Raw genomic sequence first — 13,643 nt, 5'->3', positions numbered from 1 at the left:
TGTGAGGTTTTCTCTTAAAGTTTTGTTTTTCCAAAGAATACAGGCAATTCCTGTACAATGTCTCCCTGTGCTATAGCACAGCCAGCTGAGAAACTTGACAACCAAGGCTTGGCAGGAGCCCAAAGAGAGGAGAGGCTGGAGCATCTGCCATGGCTCTCACTCCTCCCAGTTGCTCCTGCAACAGGTCCAGGACAGTATTTCTTGAAACCTGAAGGCTCATGCTGGGCTTGCCTGAACCGATGTGTTCAGGCAGGCTGGGACTGAGTTCCAAGTTAAACCAGTAATGTCACATCTCATCCAGACCACTGGCAAACGGAGCCAGGCAGTGGTGCTGTATGGAGTTGTTCATTAATAAAAATCCCACTGGAGGGAGAACAAGGCCACTTGGGGAATGAGACTGATCTTCTGCTTGGGCTGAAGATCTTGCATTGTTTTATACCTCTTGAGGTGAAATCTTGATTCTTCAGAAATTAGTGCCATCTATGGCACTGCACCAAAGGCCTCCAGGCACCCCTGGGAGCACCATGAAACAACGAGCATCCCCAAAAGCCATGTGGGAGAGTGAGGATGATGTTCCTAGGCCTGCTGTCCAAACGTACAAGGCACACTGTGCAGATTGACGGGAAGGGGATTGAGAGAGAAGCTGGATTTCTCCTCCCTCTGCTTTCCCAGAGATGCTGCTCTGCAGCACTGGCAGCACTCTTTCCTGACAGCACTGCCTGCTGTCTGGTGCCCATGGCCGAGCATGGGTGCTATGGGCAGCTGGGCACTGCCACACGGGGCGTGAAGCATCTGGGGGCTTCACCTGTAGCCTAGTCCCTGGAAACTTCTTTGAGGTTGTAAAATGTGAGGAGATTCCTCACATTTGATCTCGTGACTCAGCCTGTGCTCCAGAGCTCTGGGGCTGAAGTGGCTCCTTGAAGAGGTGAGGAACAAAACTGCACTGAAAAGCTCAAATTTAAATGCAAACCAGATGTCATTAGAGAAATTGCCTTTTGCTCACTGCTGACCAAGATTTCCAACCCCAAATCCTTTCTTGTAACTGTCAAGAGCCCAGAGTGGGTACATCTGCACCCGGGGTAGGTAAAGTTCCTCCAACCATGGCTCAGTACTGAGGAAAATTCTTCCCCCCTTTTTTGTGACTATAAAGGGAATTAAAGATCCTGTCTAAATGTGTGATGAGACTTCTGTCAGATAAAAACCAGGCAAGGACAGCAGGGATGTGCAACTGTGCCTGTTTTACTCTCTCCAGGAAGCGGCACTTGTATCCTGTAAAACACAATAGGGAGCAAGCTGTGCCCACAGTGCCCATCCTCCACCACATCCACTCAGTGCTGCAAGCAGGAAGCACACCTTGTTGAAGAGACAGAGACCAGCCACCACTGATGTGACAGCTCAAAGCCAGCACATGCTCCTCCAGGGCCCTCCTGCTGTAGCCTCTGCCAGCAAATATCCTGCATTATGGATGCCGAGCACAAGGATGCAGTGTGTGGAGCCAGATTTTAAAGAGAGATTCTGGAACTGGAAATTCATAGCTCATGATACCATTTTGCCAGTCTTTTCTGTGGGGTACTTTTCTATTCTTCCTCCCCAAAGGAGCAACAAAATACCAGGACAAGGTGCTTACACAGAGCAGGTGGAGCAGTAAAAGCACTGCTTTTACTCTGTGTCTTTTTTCCTGGATCTTGGAAGAATAGAGCTGGTCCTACATATCATTCTGACGAAACACTGACGAATGTCTGCTTTGCTAAAGCCTGAGATCCTTACACAGAGATTTAGGACAAGCATTTCACAGAACTTGGAGGTACAGGAAGCACAGGGAGAGGAGCCCAGCACCCCCAGTACCCCACCTGCTGTGAGGGGCTGTGCACATGCCAAGGGGTGTAACTGCTTGGAGGGTGGGGGTGTGTGAGACAACTGTGGAGGCCTCTGGACTTTTGCCCACCCTTGTGGAAAAAGCATGTCAGCAGAGAGCCCTGGTACATCCTCTGTGCTTAAACTGTCCCTGGAGCTTGGGCTGCTCCTGGCATCTTGCAACCCACGTGGAACATGAGTTCCCTCAGGCTGGCGAGTTCACCCAGGGCGCAGTGGGAGCTGCGGCTTCGCCCCCTCGCAGCCAGCAGCAGAGTAACACACAGGGCACCAGGAGCAGCCTAGAGCAGTGACCAGGCAGCTGCTTTCAACAGCTTCTCAATGGGATCATGCTGAGAAAAAGGCAAGTCACGTTTATCACTGAGTCAGGTGAATTAAACATTCACATATATTTGCTGAAAAAAATTATATACATCTGTAGCAAGGCTCTCCCAAGTCTGAAAGATAAGCATCCTCTAGTCACTGAATTAAAAAAATAAAAATCTGACTTTTAAATATTTTTCTTTTTATCCATGTTCAAGAGCACAGACAGTTTATTTTGTTAGCACATTTTGTGAAGGATGTATGTGTGTGAATAGCCATGAAAACCAGTCAAAATTTGGCATTTGTTTGGGATATGATGGAAAAGAAGAAGCAGCCACTTAACGCCTTACAGTCTAAATAATCCACAGAGTATATCGGGTTGCAAAAGGGTCACAAAGTAGCAAAGAGAAGCCTAAACACCCAGAGACGTAGCATACATGTCTGCTAAGGAAGAACAAGGTATAGAGCATGCTGGCTAATTAAATAAATTCCACTTTAGACCCTGTTCCTTATCCATGTAACCCTGGAAAAATCATCCCATAACAAGAAGTGGACTCGGAAGAGATTTCTGTATCCATTCACAGTAAGGCTTTGAAGATATATGAAGTTTTATAGCATTTGTATTTTAAGGATTTAGGGCAAGTACATGTTCTTCCACTGAATAAAAACAAAGTTAGTACTTAAAAGGTTCAAAAATATATCAATTGTGACTTTTCTTTACATAAATAAATTATATTGATTTTGGATTTAACAGCTGAAAAAACCCTTTCTGCTTCCACTGGAGGCAAAAACTGAACAAAATGTTAGTTAAATAGAGATAGCAGCATTTCTAAGAAATCTGTCGACAGTGATACAGTATCTATGCTACACGAATGTTATTAAATAGACCACAATTATTGGGGGGGGGAAGAGAACTGCATTATGATTAGCTAAATCCTTTAAAAAATCATCCAATCCAGTAAACTGGGAATAAATTCAGTGAAAATAAAAACCAACTGGTTTTATGACCACGGGTAACAGACTTCTTTGAGATGCTAATTTTAACATGTACATAATTTATAATCCCAAATGTATAAAAGACAATGACAAAAAGCATCATAAATAAATAATGCAAACTGAAATAGTTATGTCAAAACATTTGGACCATCCGATAAATTAGCAAAACTGCAACAGAAAAAAAAAGTAAAAAATACAGTAAATTGTGACAACCAAGTGTGAAACTGATGAGTAGCACACTCCAACTCCCTCCCCGCCTGCCCTTCACTCACTGCTGCACCACTGTGGCTTTACTCAATTCTCAAACCATGAGCTGCAAGCAAGAACAACCCCAAGAGAAAGAAGAATTAAAGGAGTGAAGGAAAGGAGAAATCGGAAGAGTTGCCTGTGGAGGAGTCTCAGTACCCAGCGCTGGAGTGGGGGGCTGGCAGCATTAAAACCCATCCATTTGAAATGCAGATGCTGAAATCATTTGGAGGACTGGAAATACTGTTCAACAGCAAACGGAATGGGAAGAAGACAAAATCATCTCTTCACAGTCCACCGCTAGAAAGTAAGAAACTCAGGCTCTGAAAGTCTCAAGGGTCCTTCTCAGAGGACTGCCCAAGGAGGGAAGCTGGCCTACAGCCTTCTCCATTTTTGTTGAAAGAACACCACTTCTGGGGTAAGGAGTGGAAGATATAAAAACTCAGAAAGCCTAAGTGTTCACATAAGATCATTAAAATCAGTGTGGTCTGTTCATGGCTAGAAAAAAATACCTTTAGAGCACCTGTAATGCTATAGCTGAGAACTAATGCCAGAGAGAACTGAAGACAAGCAGAATGATGAAGGAACTGGCTGCTACAGATACAGTAACCCCAGAAAAGTCATGCAAGTGTGCAAAACCTTTCCAGCCCAAGCTGGAAAGTTCCTGTAACTACCAAGGAAAGGGCAACTAAATTCCACATAACATAAAACCAAACGTTGGTTTTAGAAAACACAAAAGAATGTCTACATCGTTTTTTCACTCTCTGCAGTTTGTCTCCAAACCTTTGAGGTGGGGGTGATCAAGAAATTATATCACTACCAGTTATGCTTTTCCTTTCAAAGAAATGAATATATGCATTTTCAATTATTAGTTATATACTTCTGTCTATACTACTATTCTAGTAACCATGATAAAATAGGGAAATACTTTAAATCAAAAATACACATTAGCACTTACTATAGCTGTGCTTTTAGCCCAAATATAGGCTTTTTCATTCAGTGTTGCTGTAGACAGAATTACCCTTGTCTGTGTATGTCAAGAGATAAACACTTTTCTTTTGCTTTTGTTTTTTTTTTTTTTTTTTGCTGCTTTTTCTTCTCAAAGGAGTGAGCAATTTGCGGGGGGTGACCAAGTACTGGATTTGCTATTGTCAGCTGGGATGATCGACTGGAAAAACAGAATGAGAATTCAGTGCCTCCCATACTAGCTAGACAACACTGTTTATCTAATAAAGTGGCAAGACCCTGCAACTATTAACATGTAGTATGTCACCAGTTTTTTCTGACAGGGAATTAGGTAGATAATATTACTCATGGAAACACAGGTTTATGAAGGTGGAGTAGGGTGGGAGGGGAAGTAACAAAGAGTTTATGGGATAAGAAACTCACAAGCCACCATCTTTTTGTGTTTTTCTTTCAATGAAACAAAAGGTCTAATCGGTATCATGAGCTACTTGGCGCTCCTCCTCTGCTGGTCCGTCCTGCTCCTTCTCTGCCACCACTGGCAGGCTCTGCTGCACACAGTTTTGACTGTTTGCAGCTTCTTTTTCTGGCAGTGAGACAGTTTCTGGCTCTGGATTTGCCAATTCCCCTTTCGCTTTCTTCCTCTTTCGCTTCTGGCTCTCCAGGTTCGCCGCCTCCGAGTGCCTGGTTTGCTGGATGCCAGGCAGCGCCATGCCAATGCCAGGGGAAAGGAACATGGAGGGATAGATCAGTCCAGGAGACATCCCTGGGATAAGAAATGGGTTAAAAGCTACAGGACTACTGGTAGTTATTGCAGATTCTGTCTGATTAGAAAATGAACTAGGACCAGGCTTGTCTTCAGTGAGAGGTTCCCTTTTCCCATCCTGGCTGCCCTGTTTCTCCTCATTGGCTTTTTCGGTGCTGGCTGTGCCACCTTTCGTTGTGCTTGTTAACGAAGTCGGAGCAGTCGCAGTGCAAGTTGTGGTCATCGGGGAGTTGAGGAGTCCTCCCACACCGAACATCTGGGGTACAGTCGCCATGCCCGGGAGCATCATGGGCAACATGCTCAGGGTGCTCTTCACATCCTCACCAGAGGGCACTGCTGCAAAGCCAGCAGGAAACCCAACCAGCCCAGTCAGAGGGATCCCTTGCATATTTCTCATGTTCTGAAGTCCCACTAGATCCATCCCAGCAATTAGTCCATTCATGAACAGTGGTCCCATTCCAGAAGAAGAATCTGCTACAACACCAGGGCCTTTAAGGAGTTCATTCCGGGGCCTCCTCCCTCTCCGGCGCGGCCCAGTGTCCCGGAGCACAGGCTCGGTGAGGATGCGATTGAATTTGTTTTCAGGTAAGTAGCCCTGAAAATGAGACATAACAGAGAACACCCGACAGTTACTACTGCAGCGAAGGGAATCTGGCTTGTCCATGCCCACATCTGTGTCCCAGATGGTGTTAGCACAGAAATATTTGCCTACATGATATGGAATTTGACAGGTACACACAACTTTTCCCCAAGAAAGGCTGACAAATGCAGAACACCCTTGCTCCACCCTGGCAGGATCCTGCACTCTCAAATGCTCAGGGAAGGGAGAAGGAAGCATGTTTTTACCCTGTTTTTCACCCCAGCCCTCAGCACCAGCTGCTCACAGTGCGAGAAGCACCGGGGCAGCATGAGGTCAGCTGCCCAATTGGCTCCCTGCCCAGCTCTAATTGTGCCTTCAGGAACAGCTGAAAAAATCCTCTTGAGATAGGAAGGGCCAAATTTTCAATGCTCTGCAGGACAGCAAAGCTAATGGGATGACACAGAGAGTGGGCATGCAGAGAGGAGCTCCTCGACAGAACTTCATGGAGATGCCAGGGAGCATTCAGAAAGCTCTTCTGACAGAAGAGACATGGGACCAAAACACAGCAGCCAGAAGTGGGTGAGACCATCTGGTTACACAGAGCAGTGCGGGAGGATCCACAGCACAGCTTAACACTCCCGTTTTCAGCATCCTCAACAAAGACATTTAAATAATTCCCTTTATGGTTCCCTTGGGTTATCAATATCACCACTCTTTGAACCATTTTGAATAATAAATTTAGATAGGAAAAGTATTTCCTGTTGACATCTGTAGTGCAGAAGCATGAATTAGATGTGCTTGGCAGTCTGCTCAGCACAGCACCTGCCAAAGGAGGGAGAACCTTCTGGGAGCATCTCCTACTGGCACGTGGGAGAAGCTACACAGGGCCATGAGTGCCCCCAGGCTCTGTGGGGCAGCCAGCCCCAGCTCCTGCTGGCCTGAGCGCCCAGAGCTGCCAGCCATCCTTCTGCATCCCTCCCCTACCAGGATGGGTATGCATTCTCCAAAAGCTCAGTGTCCATGGGGTGGGAATGATCATGGGAATGCAGCCACTGGAGCAGGGCACAAGAGAGGTGCCCAGGCAGCGCCAGGCACACAGTGGCAAAAAGACTGTCCCCTCAAGTCAGGGGAAGGAAGAGCTGTCAGCTCACCCAGGGCTGGCTGCCCAGATGGGGCCCTGATGACAGCCTGGCCATGGAGCCTTTCCCTGGGTAGTGGGACAGACCATGTCAAATCTCCAGTGCTAAGGATAAACCAATTTGAGAGGAGTACAAACCTCTAAGATTCACCAACAGATTCACCCTCCAGCCCTCTGCAAGGTTGTCACACTAACCACTGCAGCCCTAAACCAGGCAGCAGGTGAGAGGGTCGACAGGGAGAAGTCTGGATAAGGCCAGCCTGTGGGGCAGGGCAGGACAATCTGGCAGTGTCATGCATGCTGGAGGGGAGAGTGCTCCTCCCCAGGCTCTGCCACACACCAGGGCAGGGATTGGTGGATGGACAGGGCGGATGAATGTGGCACAGGAGACTCCATCCTGCCCCTCTCCCTGCCTGTGTCTGACCCTTCAGGCCTGGTGATCTGTGGGGCCTTCAGTGGGCCTGCGGCTGTGCAGGCAGAGCTCACAGGAACTGATGAAAAGCGTCAACTAGAGGTGTTTTGGAAAATTTGACCCATGAGAATGTTTTGTCCATACCCTTCTGTCCAGCTCCTAGGGCATTCCTCTTGCCCCTGCTACCCTAAGCACCCCAAGGCTCTGCAGCCAGGCACGCTGAACCCCGCTCCCGGGGCACTGGCCCCCTCTCTGTGGCCTGGCCACGGGGCTGGTGGTGGCACGGCCCAACCTCCCACTCTGCCCCGGTGCTGCAGCCATCCCCTCCCACACGCCCAGCCCAGGGCCTGCCTCACAGCTCCCAGATCCTCACTGGAGAAAGGTTGTGGGGATGGGGAGGGGAAAAAAAAGATGACATGATACAGATTTCTCCAAAAGCTCTAACTTACTGAAAGCTTAACAATGTCAGCCCAGTCAGCTGCAACAGCATACTCCAAGTTTGCATCAAGCCACCTTGGCAATTCCTTCAATGCTGGTGCCGTGGCTCCCCCTAACTATAAAACACAGCAGAAGGATGACCTCTATTGCAGAGACAGTTATGTAAAATAATACAAAAAAATATGATTACACTTCCCCTAGTTTCTTGCTTTGGGCTGCAATTTGGCTGGGATGGAGACTCTTGCCTTGCTACACTTGCCTTTCTTCAGGATTTGGTGTGTGCCTGCTGCTTCCAGACACACAGCTCAGGGAGAAAAGGCAGGTTCAGCCTCTGTGGCCCAGTCCACTGCCCTCCCAGGTACCAGCAATGGGGAAGAGCTTTGGTAAAAGCCATATTTAGAACTGGCAAAGTCCCCAACTCACCTAGGAAAGGCCAGCATCAGGGTAACAAAGGGGAACACAGATGTGGCTGAAACAACCTTTCTGCCTCACTCTTTAGTTTTGCTTTTAGAAGTGATTAATGTCACATCACCTTCTGACCTTGTACAGTCCTGGGTGTGTTTAAGAACTAATTTTGGTGCAAAGTACTCTGGAACACCCCGTCTTGTTCAGAGAGGTGAACCTCAGTGCCCTGGAGATTAAACTGCAGACGAGTAAATCCAAGCTCCTTGCTTAGAAAGCAAGAAAAAGCCCTTGAACCCTCTGGACTTTCTACAAGCCCAGCAGTGGGATGAGTATTGGTGTGCTCTGGTCTGTGCCCCATAAGGAGGAACAAACCAAAGGTATTTGCATGGCAATGTTACAATTTGTGGCATATTACAATGAACTCAAGGGGAACAATCAAATCCAGGATGGGAAGCACAAGACAGGACTGTGCTGAGGGTGGCTTTAAAGCCAAAGGCTGTACTCCATTGCCACTGAGGGGTCTGTGCCCCCTGGCAAGGGACTACACTTCCACATCCCTTACTTCACACAGTCACTTACTTCACAGGTCTGCATGTCCCCGGGCACGCATGTGTTATAGGATGATGTAGATTAGAGACCTCTTTCAGACTTTTGTCTCATCCATAGGCTTCTCTGGATTAAATCTCCCCCACAGGCGAGCTCAAAGTCTGCTAAGCATTTTGGGACACTGAGGGCAGAGCACAGAACAGGCCTTTGCTTACCCGCCGTCCGGTACCCTTATGTACCACCGGCACTCGCTCCTCTCCCGTCAGAGAGCTAATGTCCAGTTTGCTGGGGTCCTTGCAGCGCTGCCTCCTCTGCTTGGGCTTGTCTGAAAAATTCTGGAGTGCAAACAAGACAGTGTTAATGAGACTAGATGGCTTAATGAGCCTGGCTAGCTACAAGCCCTGCAGGAGAGCAGCATGAATGGGCTCTCAAGGGACAGGGAATCCCTGCAGGCTGGGGCAGGAGCAGCACCAGCAGCACAAACTGGTCCCTGCCACAGGAACAGCTCTCAAATGAACAGATCTGATATAAAGGGGTCTCCAGTGTACCCCACTTAGAGTGCTTTAGCCCTTTCTAACTCCCTTCAACTCCTGACACTGCAGGTTCTTATACAGGCATCTGTTAAACAGGACACTGCATACAGCCAGTAAAGAGAGAACAGGTCTGCGTGTGCCACTTGTGTCAGTCTCATACAGCCACCTGCTTCTCACCAGCTCAGCTGTGCCGTTTCCTTCCTCTTTTAGCTGTTTTCACCACAGAGATGCTGCACCAGGTTTCTTTGGGATCAGAGCCCTCTGGAACTGCAACATACCGAGTTACAGCCAAGTCATTGCACACCCACTGTCAATGTGCCTGCAGGGATGGAGCACTATAACAAACAACTCAGACAGCACGGATTCCTGAGAGTCAGAAAAAGACCCTGAGTGCAGTTCATCCTTTGAACTGAGCTACTGCAGTACCCCAAAGCCCCTCTCAATCCATCCTGCATGGAGAGAAGAGATCCTGCAGGGCTGGCCTGGGACTTTCTAGGAGCAAGAGCTTCACCAGAGGCAGGGTCAGACTGGGCAGGCTCCAGTACCTCCCTGGAAGGCAAGGGTGTTGTGAGTCTGGCCCTGGGCACACAGCTGGATGTGTCTCTGGACTTTGAAAAGCAAACACCACCCTGCTGGGCAGATGTTGGACTCCTCACCTCTCATCTCTAACAAGCTTTAAAAAGCAAATGTCTTGCCTATACTTCCAAGCTCCAGGAAATACACCCCTGCCTCAGGCACGTGATCCTCCAGGACAAAGATGCAGAGTCTTTTCTGTTTTACCATATTTCTTCCTGCTCTGTTTCATGGCCTGTGCTCTGCCTACCACATGGTCTAACAGGCTAAATAAGCTGAAACCCGTAGCAAACCAACCTGTGAAACCCAGAGGGGGAGGTTTATGAGAGAGAGGAAGAATCAGACAGTGCACCTCACTCTGAGCCACTACTTTCTGAGAGCATTCATGGCCACATGGCCACAGCCTCCAACACAGCCTCTTTGGTCTGGCTCTTAAAGAGAGCAGGTTTTTTCTTGCCTGGAACCTTATTTAGTACAACAGCACTGCCTATAATGACCCCAGGTGAAAAAGAACAACATAGACAGACCTTGAGCACCTCAAATCCATTTTCTCATTTTTGTCCCCATCCATCCCTGGCACTTCTGGAACACATTGTGCATTGGGCAGATAGATGCACTGCAGCTGAAAAACCAACCTCAGCTCCTGGAGGATGCCAAGCAGGTCCATGCCCAGGGAGCCCTGAGGGTACTGACAGTCCCCTGTCTGGGCATGTTTGTGTCCTGAGGGAAAGGAGAGGAGTTCTCCAGCAGCAAGTGCTTTTTGTTGCTGTACAGGGGAACAGCGCTCACCTCTTAAACATGTCATGAATCCCTGAACAGCCCCAGTGAACACCCCAAATCATGTTACAAGAGAAAACATAACACAAAGGGCAACACACAAGGCAGGCGCACGCACACACACACACACACACACACACACACACACACACGTGTCACTTAAGGCCACCCTTACTGTGCCAAAGCTGGAGACATCGAGTGTGTAGTCAGACTGCTGCCGGAGCCAGTCAAGGAGACTCTTATTCGGGACAGCCTTCTCTTGGCTGCCTGCAGCTGGGACTGGCTGTGGAGTTGAGGTAGCTGCAACCGGCCCATCAGGGAGGGGACTGCTCTGAGGGGGCTGTGGCTGGTCTTCCTGAACATCCTGCCATGGAAGGAGGAGCAGGGACAGCCCATCAGCAGTGTGCAGTGATGTATGTGCACCCCAAGAAGCACAGCTCCCAAAGCAGGTCATTTGCTCCCATTGCACAGACTAATCCAGATACTCCCAGTGCCTTTTCCTTAAATCACCACCCACCACCACATTACATTTCCACTCCATCCCCAGCACTAGTGGTAGGGAGGGAAGAGAGAGCTTAGAGATGCTTCTGAACTTACAAGGAAACACTCCAATCACCAGGAAGACCAACTTTCCCTCAGATCACTCCTAAAAGTGGTCTAGGGGCAATGGTCTTGCTCCATTCTTTAAGTGGATCCCAGTACAGAAGGCAAAAAGGGGTAGCAGGATCTTGTCTTCCTCATATTCCCTAAACCTAAACATTCCCTGAGGTGGGACAGCAGCTTCTGATAATGTTTAAAAGGATTCAAACACTCCCCAGTGCTTTAAACTAGAGGGATAACTTCCCTTCCTCCCTGTAGCATCTACTGCTGCCTAGTCCTCCACAAACCAAGTTGTCCTGGAGGAAGCTGCACAGTGTCATGGGCAGCAGAGCTTGGAGGGGTGAGCTGGGCCATGAAACATACTGCACTGACTCCACTGGGTTCATGTGAAAGGAGGGAGCATCAACCCACCTGCAGCCTGTTTGGAAGAGGCCTCTCCTTCAAGAAGATGAGGTCCATCCCTTCAACATTTTTCCTCCTGCCCCGTCTCCTCCTCATGGCAGCATCATCTCTTCGGAGGCTGCCATTTACAATCTGTCCAGTGACAGGATGGATTAATCCTGCCTGTAGGATGCCAGACAAGTCCATGCCCAGGGAGCTCTGGAGGGCATTCACGGTCCCCAGTTTGGGCATGTTTGTGTTCAGGGGGAAAGGAGAGGAGTTCCCTGGGGACCCATCAGAGCCTCTGGACAAGTCCACCGCTGCCTCGCGCCAGCCGTTCAGCACAATGGGCGGATGGACACGGGCTGCTGCCAGCTGCTCCAGGCTCCTCTGTTTGGCATCTCTCTCCATCTCAAATTCATAGGGTCTCCTGTGCTTCCGCTCATCTTTTGCAAAGGTAGGGCTCAGGAAACCTTCCTGTGTGTACAAAAGCCACAGAGGGTTGGTTACAGCTGCTCCTGCCCTGCCCAGGGACCACAGCTCCTCACCCCAGCACTGAGCTAATGGTCATCACTGCCTCTCCAAGGAGCCCTGTCCTTTCCCTGGGCATATCACATCTCTTTCCCTGTGTGGGGGTGGTGCAGGAGCACCCTCGCACACACTCAGATATCACAAGGTGTTATAAACATGGCTGCTCTGTCAGCTGCTGGGGCCCCAGACCATCAGCTCCTGTCTGTCCAATGTGACTGTTGGGGACTGGAGCACTGGGACTTGGGAGCTGGGGACTTGACAGGGCAGTGTTCCTTGCACCCCTTCCTTTGGGATATGGGTGGGATGGACCCTTTGACCATGTCAGGCGCCCCAGTGCTGACTCTGGAAGCACCGCTAGAGCCACAGAACAGCAGCTGCCTTCCAAAGAGGGCAGCAGGGCTGAGAGCACGGGGCACTATCCCCTGGTGATAGGAGCTATCACCAGGGGGTCAAGTGGCTTAAACCTTGTGTTATATACCCCAACTGACAACAGGGGGGCCCACTTGGGAAACTCCTGAGTACTTCTGGGCAATGTCTCATCCCAGAGTCCTGAGCCTTCCACCGCCTGAGGGCCTCCCTCACCTTTTGTACCCGTGACATTAAGACCCCATTACTGAAGGTGGGATCAGGGGCTTCTGATTCGGTAAAGCTGCTCCTGCTGCCGATGTTGCTGGCCATGGCTGGGGCTGTTAGCAGGCTCTGTGCCTCAAACTGCTGGCTGGAGGAAGGCCACTTGCCCTTCAGGATGGCATGGCAGATATTGTCAATGCGGTTGATGATCACACGGTCCTGCAAACAGAATTGGATGGTGGTAAGCTAAACTGGAATGAGTGACCTGTGTATGACATCTCAAGATTAAAGTCAAGCCCAGCCCAGGTGATCTCAGCTCAGCAAGGAACTGCTTTGAAGGCAAACATCTCCATGGCACAGGTGCTTGGGAAGAACACCTTGGCCAGAGCATCCAATGGGGTGTGCAGAAGAGCAAGAGGCAGAGCTGGAGCTGTGTGAGCCACTGCTGGCCAGGGCTACCCAGGAACACTTTGATACAAACTGTGTTCATTGTAACCTCACCTTAGGCCACTCAGAGAAGGAATAAAGTGTCTTCTCCTGCAGCAGCTGGGCAATGGTTGGTGCCCGGGCATCCTGAAGATCATCAATCTCCCCAGGCAGGACAGAAGCAGAATTCTTGTTCTCTTCCTCCAAGTACTTCTCTGGACCATCTAAAAAAGCAAGGGAGAATAGAACCCACCACCACCCTGCCCTTCTTCTTGTCTAGAGTTGGGAGTATCTCCTCACACATTCCCACCCCAATGCCCAGCTAGCTCCACAAAGGTCCCAAACAGTCCCCAAGTCTCCAAGAGAAGCAGCAGACTTGGACCAGGGCAGGCAGCCCAAGCTGCTCAGGAAGGAACATAATTCCCCTGAGATGAGTTTGGGAGGCTTGAATTGCAGTACCCCCACGCATGGCCATTCCCAGGTGGGTGAGAAGGAGGGCATATGCTTTTCCAAAGGGAGCTGCTCAACAGGCAGTGCCCTGTGCCAGAAAGGGAAAAGCATCCTGCATTCCATGGCATGCTCTTAGC

The 13,643-nt window shown here is 49.4% G+C and overlaps 1 protein-coding gene across 17 annotated transcripts in view; it reads right to left on the bottom strand.

The window, feature by feature from the left end:
* Window positions 1–2,237: 2,237 nt before the first annotated feature.
* CHD6 (chromodomain helicase DNA binding protein 6) overlaps window positions 2,238–13,643 on the bottom strand; it is a 99,765-nt gene continuing 88,359 nt past the window's right edge. For 14 of the 17 annotated variants that reach the window (XM_085557847.1, XM_085557850.1, XM_085557853.1 and 11 more), the window contains 7 exons: window positions 13,132–13,280; window positions 12,643–12,849; window positions 11,560–12,006; window positions 10,724–10,912; window positions 8,881–9,000; window positions 7,726–7,830; window positions 2,238–5,741 (listed from right to left, as the gene is read on the bottom strand). In XM_085557847.1, coding sequence (XP_085413973.1) covers window positions 4,851–5,741; window positions 7,726–7,830; window positions 8,881–9,000; window positions 10,724–10,912; window positions 11,560–12,006; window positions 12,643–12,849; window positions 13,132–13,280 — 2,108 coding nt within the window. In that variant the 3' untranslated portion in view covers window positions 2,238–4,850. The remainder of the gene's footprint in view (window positions 5,742–7,725; window positions 7,831–8,880; window positions 9,001–10,723; window positions 10,913–11,559; window positions 12,007–12,642; window positions 12,850–13,131; window positions 13,281–13,643) is intronic. The other 3 variants (XM_085557845.1, XM_077787055.2, XM_085557856.1) reach the window with 2 other exon arrangements.

This window comes from Lonchura striata, chromosome 20, assembly GCF_050655825.1.
Source record: "Lonchura striata isolate lonStrDom1 chromosome 20, ASM5065582v1, whole genome shotgun sequence".
In the NCBI taxonomy this organism is placed as follows: domain Eukaryota; kingdom Metazoa; phylum Chordata; class Aves; order Passeriformes; family Estrildidae; genus Lonchura; species Lonchura striata.
This window is presented reverse-complemented; position numbering and strand designations above follow the sequence as displayed.